The sequence below is a fragment of the Lipophrys pholis genome (genome assembly GCF_963383615.2).
Source record: "Lipophrys pholis genome assembly, chromosome: 7".
Classification (NCBI taxonomy): domain Eukaryota; kingdom Metazoa; phylum Chordata; class Actinopteri; order Blenniiformes; family Blenniidae; genus Lipophrys; species Lipophrys pholis.
In genome coordinates this window covers 15,521,205-15,539,174 of record NC_137638.1, presented here as the reverse complement: position 1 = coordinate 15,539,174, position 17,970 = coordinate 15,521,205, and the positions used below count along the sequence as shown (strand labels likewise).

The 17,970-nt window shown below is 43.0% G+C and overlaps 1 protein-coding gene across 4 annotated transcripts in view; it reads left to right on the top strand.

Moving 5' to 3' along the window:
- Positions 1-4,692: 4,692 nt before the first annotated feature.
- trim36 (tripartite motif containing 36) overlaps positions 4,693-17,970 on the top strand; it is a gene marked incomplete at its 5' end in the record, with an annotated part of 31,967 nt that continues 18,689 nt past the window's right edge. The window contains 4 exons of one of the 4 annotated variants that reach the window (XM_080467110.1): positions 8,581-8,757; positions 10,145-10,379; positions 14,064-14,093; positions 16,862-17,208. In XM_080467110.1, coding sequence (XP_080323236.1) covers positions 8,734-8,757; positions 10,145-10,379; positions 14,064-14,093; positions 16,862-17,208 — 636 coding nt within the window. Of the gene's footprint in view, positions 4,756-8,580; positions 8,758-10,144; positions 10,392-14,063; positions 14,094-16,861; positions 17,209-17,970 lie in introns of those variants that run through there. The other 3 variants (XM_080467113.1, XM_080467111.1, XM_080467112.1) reach the window with 3 other exon arrangements.

The following is a 17,970-nucleotide window of genomic DNA, read 5'->3' as shown; positions in this document are numbered from 1 at the left end:
GAGATATGTATCAATAAGTATATGGTCTACATTTTGGTTTTGTCCTGAATCCATGGCACTGAAAGCACACTGCTGCTTCAGCAGCTGCTGAGTCGGATCAATTGAAACCAAATGATCTGGTGTCGCATACGTCTCCTGACCTGACATTTACTTCTCTCACCGGTTCTTCAGGTTTGTGTGTCTGCCCTCAGTGGACACACACCTGGTCTCACAGCTCAAGCTTGACTTCAAAATGTGCCTCATGCAGCATTGTTGTGGGTCACTGCTCTCTGAATGCTCCTGCTCCGTGATTAAAGTGAGAAAAAAACCATGTGGTGTTCTGGAACGCACACTATTTTTTCCCCCCTCGTCTGTTGAATTTGCTGAAACGATCGGACATAAACTGACCAGAGGAAGTGGGTTTTTAACCAGAATCTTTTTGGTCTGTTAATTTTGATTGTTCTCTTACAGAAAGAAAGAGGAAATTCAGAGGCAGAACCCATAAATCCTTACTCCACTTTAAAAAAAGGATGAAAGATTAGATGGCTTCAGCTGCCACTTACTGCGGATGAAGGCTGCGTCTCTCTCTTCTTTTTTTTTTTTTTGCCACATCACGCTGCAGTAGAGGCTCTCACTCCTGCAGCACAGGCACGGGGGGGACCTTGGCTTAGTGCTTTTTTTTCACAGAGCTGCAGTTTAATCTCTTCTTAGTCCGGAGCTATGAAAAAGGACTGCGGAGGGTTTTTGAGATGCAGCCAAAATGCCACACACGGATCAATCGTAAATCCTCGCTCTGTCCTTGATTAATATACATAATGTATAAATGTAATGGAATTTATTTTTTCTATGCTTTGTAGAAAGAACTTGAGTATAGATACATACTGTATGGAAAATGTATATAAATATGTGACTTCTATTGTGCAAGTGCTCAAGCAGAGAAATTGTTTACAGCTACGTGAGTGTGACGGCTGGAGGAGGGTGGAGATGCAACCTTTGGCATGTGGTGTATTGTGGTGGTTCAGCTTTGAAGTTGAGGACGTTTCTGTTGACCCTTGCTTTGCCGTGCAAGCTGTATTCCTGTTAAATAAAACCTGTACTAAATTTTACATTTGTCTTGGTTTTCTTCTGGGCTTATTTGCATTTGTGATGTAAAAAAATCTCTGGTTAGCGGAGGAGTTGAAGGCTGCTCGTCCCAAAAACTAGATGGTAGTTATGGGTATGTTTAATGGAGGCGTAGGGGTGAAGTGGTTGACCATCTTGCCACCAAATCCTGGTTTGATTCTGGGTTTGGGGGGGGGGGGGGGGGGGGCTTTCTGTGTGGAGTTTGCATGTTCTACCTGCACGTGTGTTTTCCTTTAAGCTTGGGGTGACTCCATTTTGCCCCTCGTCAGCTGGGATTGGCTCCAGCGTCCCACAAACCTCAAGTTAAATCAAGTTTTATAAAAGATGGATGATGGTGGTTTTATCTCACATTGTTTAATCCCCCGTTCGTAGTTTGGCAGAACTGACAAAGCTACGTGATCAGAAATGTGGCAACCGGGTCTAAAAGTTTCCTGAACTGTTTGTGTGTCAAAACTGATATTTTAACTAAAACATTTTTTTTTTTTCCATCCCTTGATTTTTATAAAATTGAGTTACGAGTTTGTATGAATTGTTTTTTTTCCCTCTGGTATCAGGTGGATCTAAATGTTTTAAAACATGTTTTCACTCAATCTTTAATTCGCTATAAATCATGTTTTTCCAATGTGGACATTGATAATGAGAATATAACACACTTCCCTCTGCAGGTCAAACAGATGCTACATCTTCTCACATCTTCTGATTTTATGAGATCAGTGCTTCCCTCAGCCGCTGAGGTTCCTCATTGAGGACCTTGTTTCCTTTCACAGGGTGACTGGATGTGTCTGCAGTGACTCAACTGTTGTTTCTCTAGTTCTATATTCAGCGATGACAACTGTCAACTTTCTGTTTCCTAATTTGCTTCAGTTGTGTTCTAATTTTTCTTCGGCATGGATGAACGCTGCACTCTGATGCCCCCCACCCCCCGTTTAGCTTGCTCAGTGACTGGGACATAATTAAAAGCTGTGGGGGTGGGGGGAGCTTGGCTGGATGTGGATCACACATGCAAACACACACAGAAAGACCCACCTGGGAGCTGCTGCAGTCACAGACTTCCCTGTTGGCACTGATAAGGAAACACAATCTGGGCCGTGGTGGTATTGTGGCACTCCGATTTCCAGTCTGTGTGTTGAGGTCATTAAACTTTAAAAAGCACTAGATCTCACTCTGTCACACTTTATTGACTGGTTTAGAAATGCCTAAAACAAAAGGAGAGATGAGGCTGGAAATGGACTTGGCTTCCCCTGTGAGTTTGGCACCATTACACACCGAAGTGTCTGCTAAAGCTCCCTTGACAGAAAGCTGCACCTGTAGTCTGGGTGTGGTTGGTCAACAGATTCCTTTCACCGTGTCAGGCTGATCCAACCAAAATGCAAGAGCGCGGTACATGGACGCTCTTCTGCCTGCTGCCATACGGCTTTTTAATGAACAATAGTGTGACGTCATCCTCTGATGTACAAACGTACATAACATAGATGACTGATTTTACTTAAGTAATCCATCTTTATTTTAATCCAGAGCTTTTTCAAAGCAGTTGAATCAGATCAATTGGACCTGGTCATACATGTTTTGGCAAAACATTTGCACACCTCTTCCAAGACATGTGTCTGGTTATGCTACTGCAAAGCCATTTAAAATGATATTACTTAACATTGCCTATGTCATCTTATTGATTGATAAAGTACAATGTCCCTCTCAAAGTTTATACTGACATTTCTACAAAAGGAAATCTGAATACATGGGTCAGTAAACTTGGTAGACTCTGTTTCAACTAAAACCTGAAGCCAACATCACTACCACCCGTGTTGCCCAGCACACATAGAGCCATTCCACAAAGCACTGCAAATCCTCGTTCATTCTATTGTTTCTACAATAGCACCGCATCTGCCTTGAAGCATCATGGGATATGACTGCCTCATTTTTAATGATCTCCAGGCCCTTGGGTCAACTTGTATATGCTCATGTAACAGCTGATTTCCCTGTAGTTATTTACCTTAAATCAATCCCACTTAGTAAAACACACCATCAATGCATTGTATTGATTATTCAGTTGGGTGAAGAGCACTGTGGCTTGTAGTGGTTCTTTATGGGGAAGTCAAGTGTCATTTTTTGCTGATCGTATGCATGAGCAGGAGCACTGAGAGCCATGGGAGGAACTGCTGAACAACCTGTTAACAGCCATTACTGGTTCTCAGCCAGAGGATCATAATGGCTGCGGCGATTCCTGTCAGGTTCTCACATTTAATTTTACACTGAAGATTTCGGGTTTTTGGTGTCATTGCACCGAAACTCTGAGAAAAATCAAACTTTCAAATCCTGTCTCAAAACACACTTTTGTTCCTCAGAGTTTCAAACCAGGTTTAAGAGTCATGTACATCTGATTTCATTGTGTTTTTATCAATGTGGATTCTGTCAATGCAAAAACATTGACAGAATCCTGGCGCCCATCCCAAGTGATGTTTAGTGTCACTCAAACCAGAGATATTGTCACTTTGACGGAATTACACAAACTTCATTCCCAGTCAATCAAAAAGACACCATGTGGCAGCCTTCATTTTTGTCATTTTATAAATGACCTCATGTGGTTGTTACTCCCTGGTGGATAAAATTCTCTGGATCCTCCCTTCATGGAGAGCAGACTTCTCCAGATGTAACATGTTCCTCCACACTGGGTCATCAAGTCACTGCTTGGAATCTTTTTGGTTACTAGTCCTCCGGGGCAGGCTGGACACTCGCCCTTCTCTACATGCTCAATGGGCTGGAATATCTGGAATATGCTCAAATGATGCCGTGAGACCATCTGCCGACGCGGAACAAGTGGCATTGACAGAAAAAATTTAAAACGCACAACTTAATCCTGCCTCACGCAGCTCGCATCACATTCCGGCTCAGTGCGTCACAGTCTGAACGTGTCATCTTCAAGAGCCAATTAATGTCTCCCAGAAAACAGGACCCAACTCCTCCCTCACAGACAGGAAAAAGAAAAGAAAACGCTGCGGCGTCATTTTGGGACCATAAGCCGGCCCTTAAAGCAACAAATGCCAGGTGCGCGCTCTGACAGCCGTGCGTAAATGTCCAATGACTCAGACTATTGGAACAGATGTAAGACCCCGCCCCTTAATCTACACACTGGGATTATGATTATTTGTAGTGACTGGTGGATTAAAGGGAAGTCATTCAGTGTGGAGTCGATAGATGTGAGATCAGATGGGTACAAAGAGCCCTGTGTGCGGAGACGTCGCGGCTGGGGATGCTGTAGTCACAGAGGAGGGAGATGGTACAGGGCGACTGAAGACACCAGGGCGGGGTTTTCCCTCCAAGACGAGGCTAACTAAAATAAACCTGCATCCGGCGCATGTACTATAGACTCTTTGGACAAACATAAGCCTGTGACAGGGAGAGAGAGAGAGAGAGAGAGGGGAGGGAGGAGAGAGGATGATGATGATGATGAGGAGGAGGAGAGTGTGGTCTGAGGAGCGCCGTTTCTGTCTTGATATCGTCTCACCTCCCCTGTGAAGCGGTCGAGTCTGTCTCTTTCAAACCTCCGGGTAATTTTCTTCACACTGCCCGTCTGTGTCCTGTGCATCCATCACCATGTCGGACTCCGAGGACATCACGGAGTTCGCCAGCATCGTGGAGCGCATCGAGCGGGGCGAGGTGAGTCTCAACAGGGAGGATTTATGCTCCATCGGGCCGGCCTGCACGGCTGTCACCGGCAGGAGAGGCATGCTCCAACACACCTATTCTATTCTATTCTATTCTATTCTATTCTATTCTATTCTATTCTATTCTCATAATGTTGAATTTGCACAATCTGTCTTCATAACGCGACACAATTTCAATCATTATTGGGCTGTCATTCAGCAACAGTTAGACACCTATTCTATTCTATTCTATTCTATTCTATTCTAATATCGCACAGTGTGGACTGAATTTTGTGCAAATATTTCAAGAAACTGTGACTCATTAAAACCTGCGTGTTCTAGTCAATCAATTGAAAATAAAACACTTTATCAAATTATAATCTATTCCCTTGTAGTGTTTTCCAGTGTCTTAAAATATTGGTTTCAATACATCCAATGCTACCATTGAAATAAAATCGAAATAAAAACTATTCTATTCTGTTCTGTTCTGTTCTGTTCTGTTCTGTTCTATTCTATTATATCAATACAGACCAAAAGTATTCATCTTTAGTCTGAACATTTAAATCAATGATGAAGGCAAGACAAGGGTCACCTCTGAACATCGACCTGCAAACATTTGATGGATAAACAATGCAGTTTTTCAGAATCACTGACAAGTTCTTCAAACAATTAAAGACCTGAGGTGTTAATACATCAAAATAACAAAATATTGTTTATCTAGTTGTCCTTTTCAAACCTGCACATTGTATAGTCCACACACCGCTTTCTGGTTGACTCTCACTGGTCGACTTGAGGTCAATCGGGAAATATAAATCAATGCATGTATTGATGCAATACATCTGCTTTAATTGTATTTAAGTGGTTGCCTCATTTTTTTTCTTAATCTGTATTCTGATACAGAATTTTGTGGAGTTCCATTTTTTGGGCATTATCTTGCATATTTACTTCGGTCAAAACTAAAACGTTGCACTTAGTTTGTGTCGAATTGATGGCTGTTTGTAAAGATTACAATGTGACTCGACACCACAAGTCAAAATCCAAAGGAATACAATAAATTGACTGGTACAGTGCAAAAACAGTAGCTACCCACCATCGCAATGTATACTGTATGTATGAGTAGAATTGGATTCAACCTATTACTGAGCCCTTCACTTTAGTTATGGTTTTTAATGCACAATTAATTTCCCACCCCTGGTCTAGTTTCTAGTCAGAATTGTCACGTGCAATATGAGACACACACATGTGTTTTCAGTGAGATGCAGAGGTTTGTTCTCATAAACCAAAATCTGCTATAATAAGTGGAAATGAGATCATTTAAGAAGCCCTTTAATTTCACCAAAATCTTGCTTGTTACATGATTGTGTTTAATATGTGTGATGAGATATTTGGATGAGAAACCTCATTAAAATACCTGGTAAGAGTCCTAGTTTTTTGCTGCGTACACATGCTGCTGCTGTTCAAGCTGAAATCAATGAAGGCTAATTTCTGCAGCGTTTTAGCTCCGAGGCTCATAAAGAGTGAGGCTCCTGTTCTATTTTTAGGAAAAAGGCAATGAACGTGATTTTAATTAGAGGCTCTGCCGTGTGTGTTGCTTGCTAGCGCTGCAGGGAGATCACAGAGCTCCATCGATATGTGGGACACTTGGCAGCAGCAGCAGCAGCAGCAGCAGCTGCGTGCTGAGATAGGGCACCGGGTTACCGAGGTGTGTTTGAACAGAGGGGGAAGTCTTCACCCACTTCTTCCACTTCAGACTGACAGAACGTGTTATAATGGATCTCTGCTGCTGGCACAATCTGTGTCAGTCAGTCAGGCATGCATGAAGCGGTGTGTGTGCTTAATGTGTGGCGATAAAATGCAGATTGCACACGCCATTGAGTCACTGGACTGATACGGTTACTGAAATCAGCCATTCTACCGAGTGCAATCGGACCTGTATTCTACAAAACAGGACAGGATTTACTCTGATTTCTTGACTGATGAGGTACACAGGACAGTAGACCATTGAGTGAGTTTATACAGGGACTAGGTTACAATTTCACACTACTATTACAATAAATGGGTCTATGTTACACACTCTGCGTGAGCAGATTTAGGACAGGGTGTCAAATTATAGAAATGATCCAGATATGACACTGTTCAAGACAACTTTCACATCTGTCCGTAAACCTACACTAACACCCATCCTTACGAGAGTTGGGAGTGGGAGGATCCACAGGGACGCACAATCGTTCAGCCACATTGACGCCTGCATGCAATTTGCCTCAAGACTGGAGAAGGGAATCGGAGAACATATAAACCAGCAGGCTCGCACAAATAACTGTCTCGCTATGTAGTCACATTGAGAGGGCAGGGTCGATGGTACCTCTGCCTAAGCTGTCGCTTTACCTCCTAAAGAAATGTCCCCTCCAAAGGCCTGTGCAGCGGTTACATAAACCCGCTTGTTCACTCACCGAAACATGGTTTGGGTTGACTCGCAAAGCCCCATTGTGTCATAAAATTAATTGAAGACTTACCAATAACCACTGCAGCATGCAATTACCAGGTCATAAATCCCCTTTATTAATAGGAGGCAGCCTGACATCAGAAGAGATCGTAAAGTGAGCAGAAGCTGTATCACATGTTTCGTGGCTCCTGTCGGGAGCGTTCTACACGGTGGAAACAGCTTCTTTGTGTTCGCACCAAAACAATAATGTGTTGGCACTTTCGCATTTTTTATTTTACAATTACAGCTGTCCTAACTTCTGTTGCGAATCCAGTTTATATGCTAACACAGTAGTACAGGCAAAGGGAGCAGCTCTATATCATATTTGAAAATTCCAACTATTTCATTATTCGTTGGTATATTTCAGTGTGACTCTAACTTGTTGTAAAAAGAAAAACAAACTTAAAGTAATTCTACAAGCTTTGTTTTGCTAAAACATTACAGTGAAGCCAAACACTAACCACACACACGGACTCTCACAAACACGTCAAAGCAGATGACTTCAAACTAAAAGCTTCTCAAGCAGTGGGACGCAAAGGGCAGTCTGGACCTCTCGAAGTCCTGCGCCAGTAATTTACTACCAAACAGCTGGACAGCACTGAGTCTCTGAAAGTCTGTCTTGAAACTGCATGAAACCCCACTGGTAGATTTGACTTTCCAGAATGAGGTGGTTTGTCGTGATGCAGTTGGACAGTGATGGAAGCATCAGGGATTTGATTTATGTGGGATTGGTTATTGGTCTAAAAACGCACTACTTAATTCTGCCTGACAACAATAACACACTTTATAGGATCTAGAAATTGTGGGACACAAGTGGGACCTATTGTCGTTTTTGCAGAGTGTGTGAGTCAAATTTTTCACATTAGAGTAGGCAAAGCCTTGAGCCCCCCCTTGTGATCTCTGGTGCCTTTCAAGAGGATCCCGGACCTCAGATCTGGAACCGCTTTCTTTAGCAAAAAAGTATATTTTGTAAAACAACTCCTGCTCTGAATAAAAGATGATAAACAGAAGTTCCTTTTTTTTTTGTAATCTGTGGAGTTTCATCTGGTGCTTAATGTGCACTTATTGAGGAGACCATTTTGAAAAAGGTTGTTGATCTCTGCTGTAGTTTTCACTTTGAGTATTATTGCGCAGCGTGTAAATGAACTGTACTAGTGATTTACAACGAGTAGTTGTAGAGTGATGGCAATGAGCATGCACTATGTTAATTTGGACCACATGAAGGCATCAGCGATTCCCTCCTCCTCCTCCTCCTCCTCCTGCGCGCTGCAGCGGGGACGCGCACAGCAGCGGGGACGCGCTGTGCCGATTCACCGCCCCCCTCCCTCCTCTTGCAGCGTCACCCCATTTAAATTCACTCAGCCGTCGCTGTCGGCATCTTCTGCTCCAGAGAAGTTTTGTTTTTAGCCTCACTCGAAAGAAACGCCGGACAAAGCGCTGTTTATTTTATTTCCTTATTTATCATTAAGGCACGCGCACAGGCGGCGTCTTCACCGCGTGTCTGCAGAGATGCGGCGAAACAGCATGATCGTGGTGAGTTGTTTTTTTTGTTTTGTTAGGGTGGTTAAAAAGTAGATTTATGGAGTTTGTGAGGGATAATTAAGAAGAAGCCATTGTTCACCAGACTGCAGCTCCTCCGCTGTGTAAAGAGAAAGAAGTTCGCAGCGTCCATTCATTGCAGGAGGCAGCCTTTGTTTCATTTATTTAGTGTGGAACGATTGTCTTCCCACAGGCTGGAGGACACGACTCTCTGCCCCCCTTTTTTTTTTTGTCTATTCAAACTTCCTTCTTTTATCACCCCCGGACTCGTCTCCAAACACACGGACGCGTCGCTTGTTGTTTGTTTGACTTTATTGTGAAGTTCCATCACAGCAGCTGAACTCAATGGACAATCCAGAGCTCGGCTCAGCTCTGCTGCCAGGAAGCTTTTCTATGTGTCCAAACGTGACCGGCTGTATTTCTCTGTTTATCTATATTTAGCCGGGCTTTAATCCTGCCTTATGTAATCAGAAACATGGTAAAGACACTGCGGCTGGCTGTTATTGTGATTGTACACGGTGAAAGTGAATGTGTGTTCATGGAGGAATCGGCGACGTTTTCCTTCACCACAAACATGTTAAATGTACAGATACTTTGGATATACTCCCATATGAAAGAGAAGGTATTAATCTGCTACATCATTTAATATATCCCTACCTTATTTAGTTCATTTTAATCCTTCATATGCTGTGTTGAAAAAGTTCTCAAAATATTTACACACCAGATTTTTTTTTTCAACCCAAGGTCATTTTTTATTTTATTTTATTTTTAAAAATCTTGACGTTTCAGTGTGTGTTTTGAGCCAACTTTTCAAAGAAACATTTTTTTGACATGCACTTGTATTGTCTGAGGAACGATCAAAAACTAACTTGCCGATGGGCTGTTTGTATGCAATGATTCACTGTAAAATCAATCTGTGTGAAAGGCGCTTCCATCAACTCGTCTTTTGTCAGTTATTCTTTCTTCACTATGCACTCACTTGACCCGACTGAGGCCCAAGACTGCTCTCTTTCTGGAGTTTTTCCTCTTCACTGCTGTTGATCTGCAGTTGTTTATTGGCCGCAGTCTTTCATTAAATTCCCAGAGATTCACTGTTGTAATTGGTGGTTTTTTTTTTGTTTTTTTTTTCCCCTTCTAAAAATATACCTTTCATTGTGCCTTACTGAAGTTATCATTCCGCAAATCAAACAAAGCTGCATCCTAGTTTTTTTCCAGACTGATCTACGACGCTATTTCTGTCTGTGCACTTTTTTGTGTCTCCTACACGCTGTTCACAACAGTAGTGGTCTCGGGCAAAACGTTCACAAGCAGGGTTTTTATTAATGGCTTTTCTTATATCCTTGTATGGGAAATCTTTCAGTTGTCCCGTCTTCATCTTCAGGTCCCGATCAAAAACATCGAGCGGGAGCTGATCTGTCCGATCTGCAAGGAGCTCTTCACCCACCCGCTGATCCTGCCCTGCCAGCACAGCGTCTGCCACAAGTGTGTCCGCGAGCTGCTGATGCTCAACCATGAGGACTCTTTCGATGCCGGGTCCGAGTGCTCGCTGCCCGGCAGCCCCAGGTCCCGGGTTCCCTCCCCCTCCATGGAGAGGCTGGATCGGCTTGTGAGATCAGGTGGGGCTCTGGGTAAGGGACCTAAACTCTTTCTTTTCCCGGCAGGTGGAATGTTACCCTATTCTTTACAGAAACTGTTGTGATGTGGCTTTATCGGTTCTTGGAAGTGGAGCTCAGATTTCTGCTAATGTTGGAAGGTGCATTTAGAAAGAACTGCTCATGATGTTGTGGGGTTGCTTGATTTATAAGTGCAGTTATATGAGCCGAAGGGAGTTTTTAATCTACTCATAGGGACTGCAAATGCAATTTATGACATGAGTTGAGGCTTTCAAAAAAAGGAAGCATGGCTCTTTATCAGTAATGCTCCTTGTATGTGTTTCCTGCTAATCTCAACTGCATGTTCCTGAGCAGTCATCTAATTTTCAGCATTTACCAGGTTTTGATAGCTGCGAATTTATCGAAAATCTGAATTATCCGGTTAAGGTTAATTCTACCTCATTGGCAGTTTGTTCTCCAATTGATTGAGCGCTGCCACATATCGGCTAATCGGAAGTTTGGATATAGGTTTCAATTAAAGATATGATTACAAATAAGAACAGAAGGTCGTATTTGATCAACTCACTGACTTGCAAAAGGCAGTGCCACTGCGACAAGGACTTCAGGAACCAACAAGCAAATCTATAGTCGATGCAAATTTATGGGAGAGACCAGATAAGCTCATGAAAGCTTTGCAAAGTGGAAAATGAGCCCGCTATTAAAGTGATATCTTGTGTGGCGCAGACACCGACCCTCCTTTGTCCTGTTCAGGTGAAGTAAAACCAACATGAAAATGATTTTATCGGTGAGCAATTACAATCATTCGTCACTTTCCTAATCCTATCTGCATTTAGGGCTCATTAAAGACAAATCAGCGTCTTCACGAGCTGTAGTTTTGGCTCCTGATGGAGGAAAAGAAGTGTTGACAGGCTCTCTCAAGGTTTGCATGTTTTCTCTGTCTGACTGGAAATTCCCTCGGGCAGCAAACCCCTCCTTTATAAGAAAATAAACACGATCAGCTATCATTTTCACTCCACTCTTAATCAGATATACAGTGTTTATGTGTGTGTATAATATTCACATGAGTGAGCAAAGTGTAAGCTCCTTTTTAAAGCAGTTTAAACTCTTAAAGCTGAGCTGACTGAGGGAGGGAGGGAGAGCTGCAGGCGAAGTGGGCCGCAGGCGGCGAAATTAACTTGTCACAACATTTTTGAAGTTCTCTGCTCGACACATGGCACGGCTGCAGCCCGGCTCCACCAGGTCAGCGTCTAAGTCTTGAGACCGGCAGAGGACACAAGGCGGCCTTTCTGCCTCCTGAGGACTCCGGGCTACAGGCCCATTTCCATAAAGATGCCTCATTTGTACCCATGCGCCCCCCCCCCCTGCTGACAAAGCCAGAGCTGGGCCTCACTGCATACCTTTTTAACAGAAATAACATCGTGTTTATCTGAGGAAAAGGGGCATTAGTCAGTATGTGTGAATGTAAATCTTTTATTTTGTGAATTAATTGCCCTCATTCATTGCTACTTTCTGAATTATGTCCCATTGCTTACTAGTCCAAACTCTATACAGCTTTAATGACAATTTTTCGCACTGTAGATGGGGACTCACTGCATGTGAACATCAAAACGGTTCCTTGTGCATTTTAAGATGATAAACCCTGGCATGCTTGCTGACTTTATAAAAACAAAACTAAACTGTACGTCACAGAAAGAAGTCTTAAAATGCATACCTATCATGTATGGTGTAGATTTGAGAGATAAAGTAGGCTTCTTGTATATCAACAGCCTTTAGTGCTTGAAACTGGGTGACATCTGGTTTTGCTTGCAGTTCATGAAATGCCAATGCTCAGACAAACATCGAGAATCTCAATTGGAAGGCTAGATTAGGGGGGGGGGATTCTGATCCCGATCCCAGAACAACTTTTCTTAAAACCGCTGAGATCGGGGCCCTCCAGAGCCCCCCTCTTTCAGAGTCCTTCTCTTCAACGTGAATGGGATCATTCTTCACTGGCAGGACAGGACTGCATGTGTTACTGCAGGAAATAACCAAACCTTGCTTTTGAGTAAACAAATCTCTCACTGTGCCGAAAGCCACGTTGTGGACATGAGGAAGCCGTCTCCTCATTTCTGTGTCCTCGTTCTGCATCTAAGTAAACCGATGAGTGAAGTCATTTTACAGTCAATTTAAATGCTATTTCTCATACTTTTTTTTTTTTTTTTTTTGTATTTAGGGATGAAGTGTTTGAGTCATGTTTCAGTGGCATTCCCTCTGGGATTATTCTGTGCGGTTGTTCCTGTGCTAAGTGCATTTAATCAGCAGATTATGAAACAGATTTACAGTGTATGCAGGAAACCCGTCCGACAGTTTGCTCCAGGCACGTTGACACCCCATCCAGAACGAACGGGCCCTCCTCGCACGGCCATGCCTGCACCACTGGGAGATCAGATCATCGGTCGCCATGGCGACACAACCTGCCCGTGAGGAACGACTGAGGGATTAGATGAAGGGAGAGAAAGGGAAGACTTAAGGCTATATTTGTCTGTGTGCAGCTTGGACGAGTCCTGCTGTGCCGGGACGGAGAAAGATGGTTCACTAAACCTTCATCGGCATTGTTGTTTCATGTCACTTCAACTGCAGCTCCGATGCACGTGTTCAACTGCCTGATAAGGCCTGAGGGCCGATAAGAGCCCCCGAAGGAATCATTTGACACGAGTGGGACCAGTGCTGTCTGTTTTTCTCCAGTGGAGGATTAATGCTGCCGCTGTACCACTGAACGCAAATGCATGGCCAGGAGAGGGTTCGCTCGGAATTGCAAGTGTTTCCTGCATGACTCCATCTTGTGACAACAACAAACAAGATGTTTGTGTTTTCAGAGTTTATTGAGGACCTGGTTCCACCTGTTTTTTAGAAAATGGGTGTGACAGAGCAGCTGAGGTAACGCAAACGAGAGTTACTGCTCATAAAAATGTGTTCTGACTAACCTGGGTCTATTGATGCGATGGAAATTTGCTGTGACATTCTTAGGTCTTATACAGTTCAGCAATGATTTTCTAACACATTTGTTGCATTTTTGAACACAAAAGGGGAAAGTCACATTCACCTAAAACTTTTGTTTTCTTCATCCAAGATCTTATTAGCGGCCACTGTAAAAATGTTTGGTTGACCTTTCTTTTTTTTTTTTTCTTTTTTTTTTTCTTTTACTTTGAATCAAATCATTAAAATGTTCTTTGACAGCTTGCTAAATTTTCAGGTTGAGGCAGTGGTGCCACTTGTGTTGTTTAGTTTCAAGACGGTAACGTGAACCGACCCGGTTTCCTGTTTTGTTTTCCAAACGTGAAGCTGGTTCTCTTCTCTCCTTTGTCAAACGTGCACAAAACAAGCTAAACCTCAGACCACAAACGATCTAAATTCAGTAAAAGATGTTCTGTCTAAAATGTTATTGAACGGGACCATTCATAAATCAAGAGTCAAATGTCTTTGTGTAACCGTTCACATCATGTACGAGCAACTTCAGTGGTCTGGTTTGTATTTCACTCTGAACTGCATCACCACTATTTATTTATATATTTTTAAACACTGTTTTGCTTCAGTTCACGTTTTAAGTTGGTTTTGTTGTTTCTCCAATGTTTTTGCTTCACACGTCACATCATGTTCTGTATGATTTCCTTGTTGGTCTCACCTCACTTCTCTGTTCATTGCTTGCAGCCACAGTGCGAAGGTCGTTTGGAAACCGAGGTAGACGCGGGCTCCGTGTTTTGAGTAGCTGTAGTAGTGAGTACAGTTACTAGACCTCCTGTGGAACCCGAGTTTGGTTTCTGTCTTTTTTCCTCCACATAGTTTACCTTAGCGCTCTCAACGCAAACATGCAAACTCGCATTACTGGCTCCATGTGATTTAATTTTGCTCCAGGTGATTGTGAGACACAATATGTAGCTTTCGTTATTGGTCCCCCTTTTTAAAAAAATGTCCACCGAGCATAAAAATGAAATTAAAAAGCGGGGATGGCAAGACCCAGTAGCAGTTAGAGCAGAGCTGGGAACGAAACGGAGGTCGAGTCCCTGACGAGCAGGGAGTCCAGTGCTAGGAGAGAATTGAAAGGCTAAAATTAGCGAGGAAGGGGGCGAGGAGGTTTCCTAGGAGCTGAATCGGGACAGGAATGTGTGCGTCTGTACACGAGCGAGGCTTTGCATTCATTTGGTAAATCACGGTTGTGAGTAAAGCAGCTTTATGGAGGCGGGGGAACTGTACGTCTCTGTCACGGAGCTGAACAGACACACACACCTAGTGAGTAGGAGATTACAATACGTTTGGGCTTGCCAAGATTCTTAACTCGGTCTCACTGACTCGATACCTGTTTGCCCTCAGGGTGCTGTCAACGCTCCACTTGATAATCATCATTAGTGTCTGAGGAAGAGTTTATAGGCACACAGGCCTGTTTGAGCCTACCTCTAATCATTTTGGATCTGGTGATTTAAGATGTCGCAGCCGGCCAAGTAAAACACAAGTGAATGCAAGCTTTGTTGGTCCGAATACGCCAACGTGGAGTCTGACATACTCGGTGGATGTTTCTTCTTCTTCTTCTTCTTCTTTCAAATGTTAAAAACACAGAAAGTTTAACGTTTTCCCTCGTCGATCCCATTAACTTTATTTTAAAAAGGCTAGAACGGGGATTACAATTTGTCTTCCTCAGCGAAAAAAAGATTATATTGTTTGTTTGCCAAGATACAAAGATCCTAGTGCATTTCCTCATTTTCATTCTAATTGTTGTCCCACATTTGTTTTGTGTGGGCGTCGAACAACAGAAACATTTTTAGAATCTAAAACAAACAAAGATAAATCAAACAATTAATTGTCCCTGGATAAAATGCATAAAGATTCACAGGTTATGAGAGGACAAATCATTTAACTGCATTTGAACTTCTTTTCTCATGTAATCTAAGTACAGCATGAATCAAAATGAAATAAAAATATCCAGAGTAATTCTGACATGTCCCTGTGGTGGGAGTGCTCTGGTCACCGTGAGGGCCACAAAAACCTGTTTCTAACGGTCACAGGGCCAAATTTAGACAAAGTGTATATATATTATATATTTGTTTTAACAAGGCAGTGTCATCTTCAGTCATTCTAACATCGCCACAATGTTAATTTCTCATTTGTCAAAGCATATGGAGGAGGTATGATTGGACGATCATCAGTGTTCAGTTTACAGGCAAATGGCCAACAGATTTGACGTGTGTGTTTATTCCGTCTCTTCACCGTCACAGCTTTCAGTTCTGCTCACAGCACCCTGTCACATGGCATCCACACACACACATGTTTCATAGTTTGCTGTTTTGCCACTGCTTTCCCCTCTGCTGCACTCCTTTTTTCATTTTTTTTTTTTCTCGCAAAAGTGTTGTTTCCAACTAGTTTTCCTGTGTTTCGCTTACCTGAGGAGTGTTTGATTTAATTTTCAGGTCCTCGGAAACGGAGCGGAAATACCGGCTCTCAAACCGAGATAAATCCAGCACTCCTCGCTTCCCCTGTCCCCCACAAACGTGAAGCAACATTTTTCTTTTTGCGTGTGCTGACTTCAGTTTGCTGGCTTTGATTGTGGTAACGGTGTGTTTTACAGACCCTGCCTGTCCCTGTGACGTGACCTTGTGTGACGTTTGTTTGGTCCCACGTCATTTTACTGTGTTGCTGCCGTGTTACGATGCCGTCGCATCGGTAACAAGCACAGGGTTGTGAAATTCTCTTGAATTTTGCTTCAAGAGGAGATGTGTAAAGTGTTGATGCATTGAACTGGACATGCCACATACAAGTTCATCTGCTTGAAATTTTAATTTCTGTCTACGTACCGCAGTGTAACTCATCACATTGCTTGTCTTACAATTGCCATGGTTTGTCATATTTTTCTTTCCTCAATCATCAATTAAGAAAAAAAAAAAAAAGCAACTTTTGTCCAGATCATTGTGAGCACTTCAGATAGTCTTCACTCCTTCAGTAATGAATGACTTGGATTTCTTATCAAGATGGTGTATAAGCTCCAAGGATGCCATCTTCCCCATGACTCCCCTGAACCTTCTCAGTACTGCCCCACTACTCTATTATCTCCCCCCCCCCCCCCCCCCCCCGTGTTTGACAACTGCTTGATGCATTGCCTGTACTGGTGTCTTGTTCCATACATCCGTGCATCTATTAAGTAGTTGTAACACTGGAACTAAAGAAGAGAGACATACTGAGGCCCTATTTTTGAAGGCTTTATGTGTCCAAAGGCATTTTTGCCTTGAGATCGTCCTTTGACTCTCAGCTCAAAATCTTTATATAAAAAAAAAAAAAAGTGTCTGAATTTTTAAGTTGTGACTCTTCGAGGCTATCTATTCAGTAACTTAGTCATTGGACATTGCCGCTGGCATGTCAAAATGGGGCCTCGGACAAGAGTGGAAACTGACGGACCTAAGGCTGGACCAACATATTAGTCATGAACTCTTCTCACTTGACCTCTGTCGTTTTTCCTTCAGGTTCAATCTCATCACAGGGGTGGCGCAGGGGCTCGGTGACCCCTCGGGTCACCACCATCGCGTGCCCGGGATGCCAGCACGACATCGACCTGGGCGAGCGCGGCATCAGCATGCTGTTCAGGAACTTCACCCTGGAGAGCATCGTGGAGCGCTACCGGCAGGCCGCCCGTGCTGCCATCGCCATCATGTGCAACATCTGCAAACCTCCGCAGCTGCAGGAGGCCACAAAGAGCTGCATGGACTGCAAGGCCAGCTTCTGCAACGAGTGCTTCAAGCTGCACCATCCTTGGGGTACGCCCAAGGCTCAGCACGAGTATGTGGGTCCCACCACGAATTTTAGGCCCAAGGCAAGTACTGTCACGAATGTCTAAACCTGTATTTCTGTGTATTTTGTCTAGATGGACGACTCTGGACTGTAAACATTGCGGGAGATAAGTCGTCTCGAGTCATAAACAAACATTGGCGTGTATCAACGTGTCCGTCTAGTGAAGATTGGGAAACCTAAGTTTTATTTAACATAGTACGTCTCTTAAACCAAGAGTGGACTAATGGAATATACAGCTGTCAGTCACTGTTATAGTCATTACAAAACGGAAGTATGCAGAGTCTTGTAATTGAATAAATGTCCCTTTTTTCTTTTTGACTGACCCATCTGCAGTTTATTAATGTTTTGATCTAAAATGGGAGTAAACAATTTAGTAAATTTGTTTAAAAGTAAAGCACAAGTAGAGATCCACTGGCATTTATCACTGCATAGCACTGGAAAATGGCGTTTTCATCCCAGCCTAGACGGCAACACATAATGGTTACCAAAACTCTTTAGCCACAAAACGTGGCACAAACATGACTTTAAAATCCTTGTTCTTTTTGTTGTATTATGAAGGAATTGGTAGAAAAGTGTGAACCAGACGAGTAGTTTTTAAAAGGCTGCCTCTTTGAAGTCGATTACAAAGAAGAGAACTCAAACATTACAGCTGGTGTTATACAGTTTGCTTATGATGTCAAGTAATTACAGAACACATTTAATGAGGTGGTAGCGTAAAGAAAATGTCCTATTTTCACCTCACTTGCAATCATTGTCAATTTTTGCAATTAACGCCAAAAGCAAA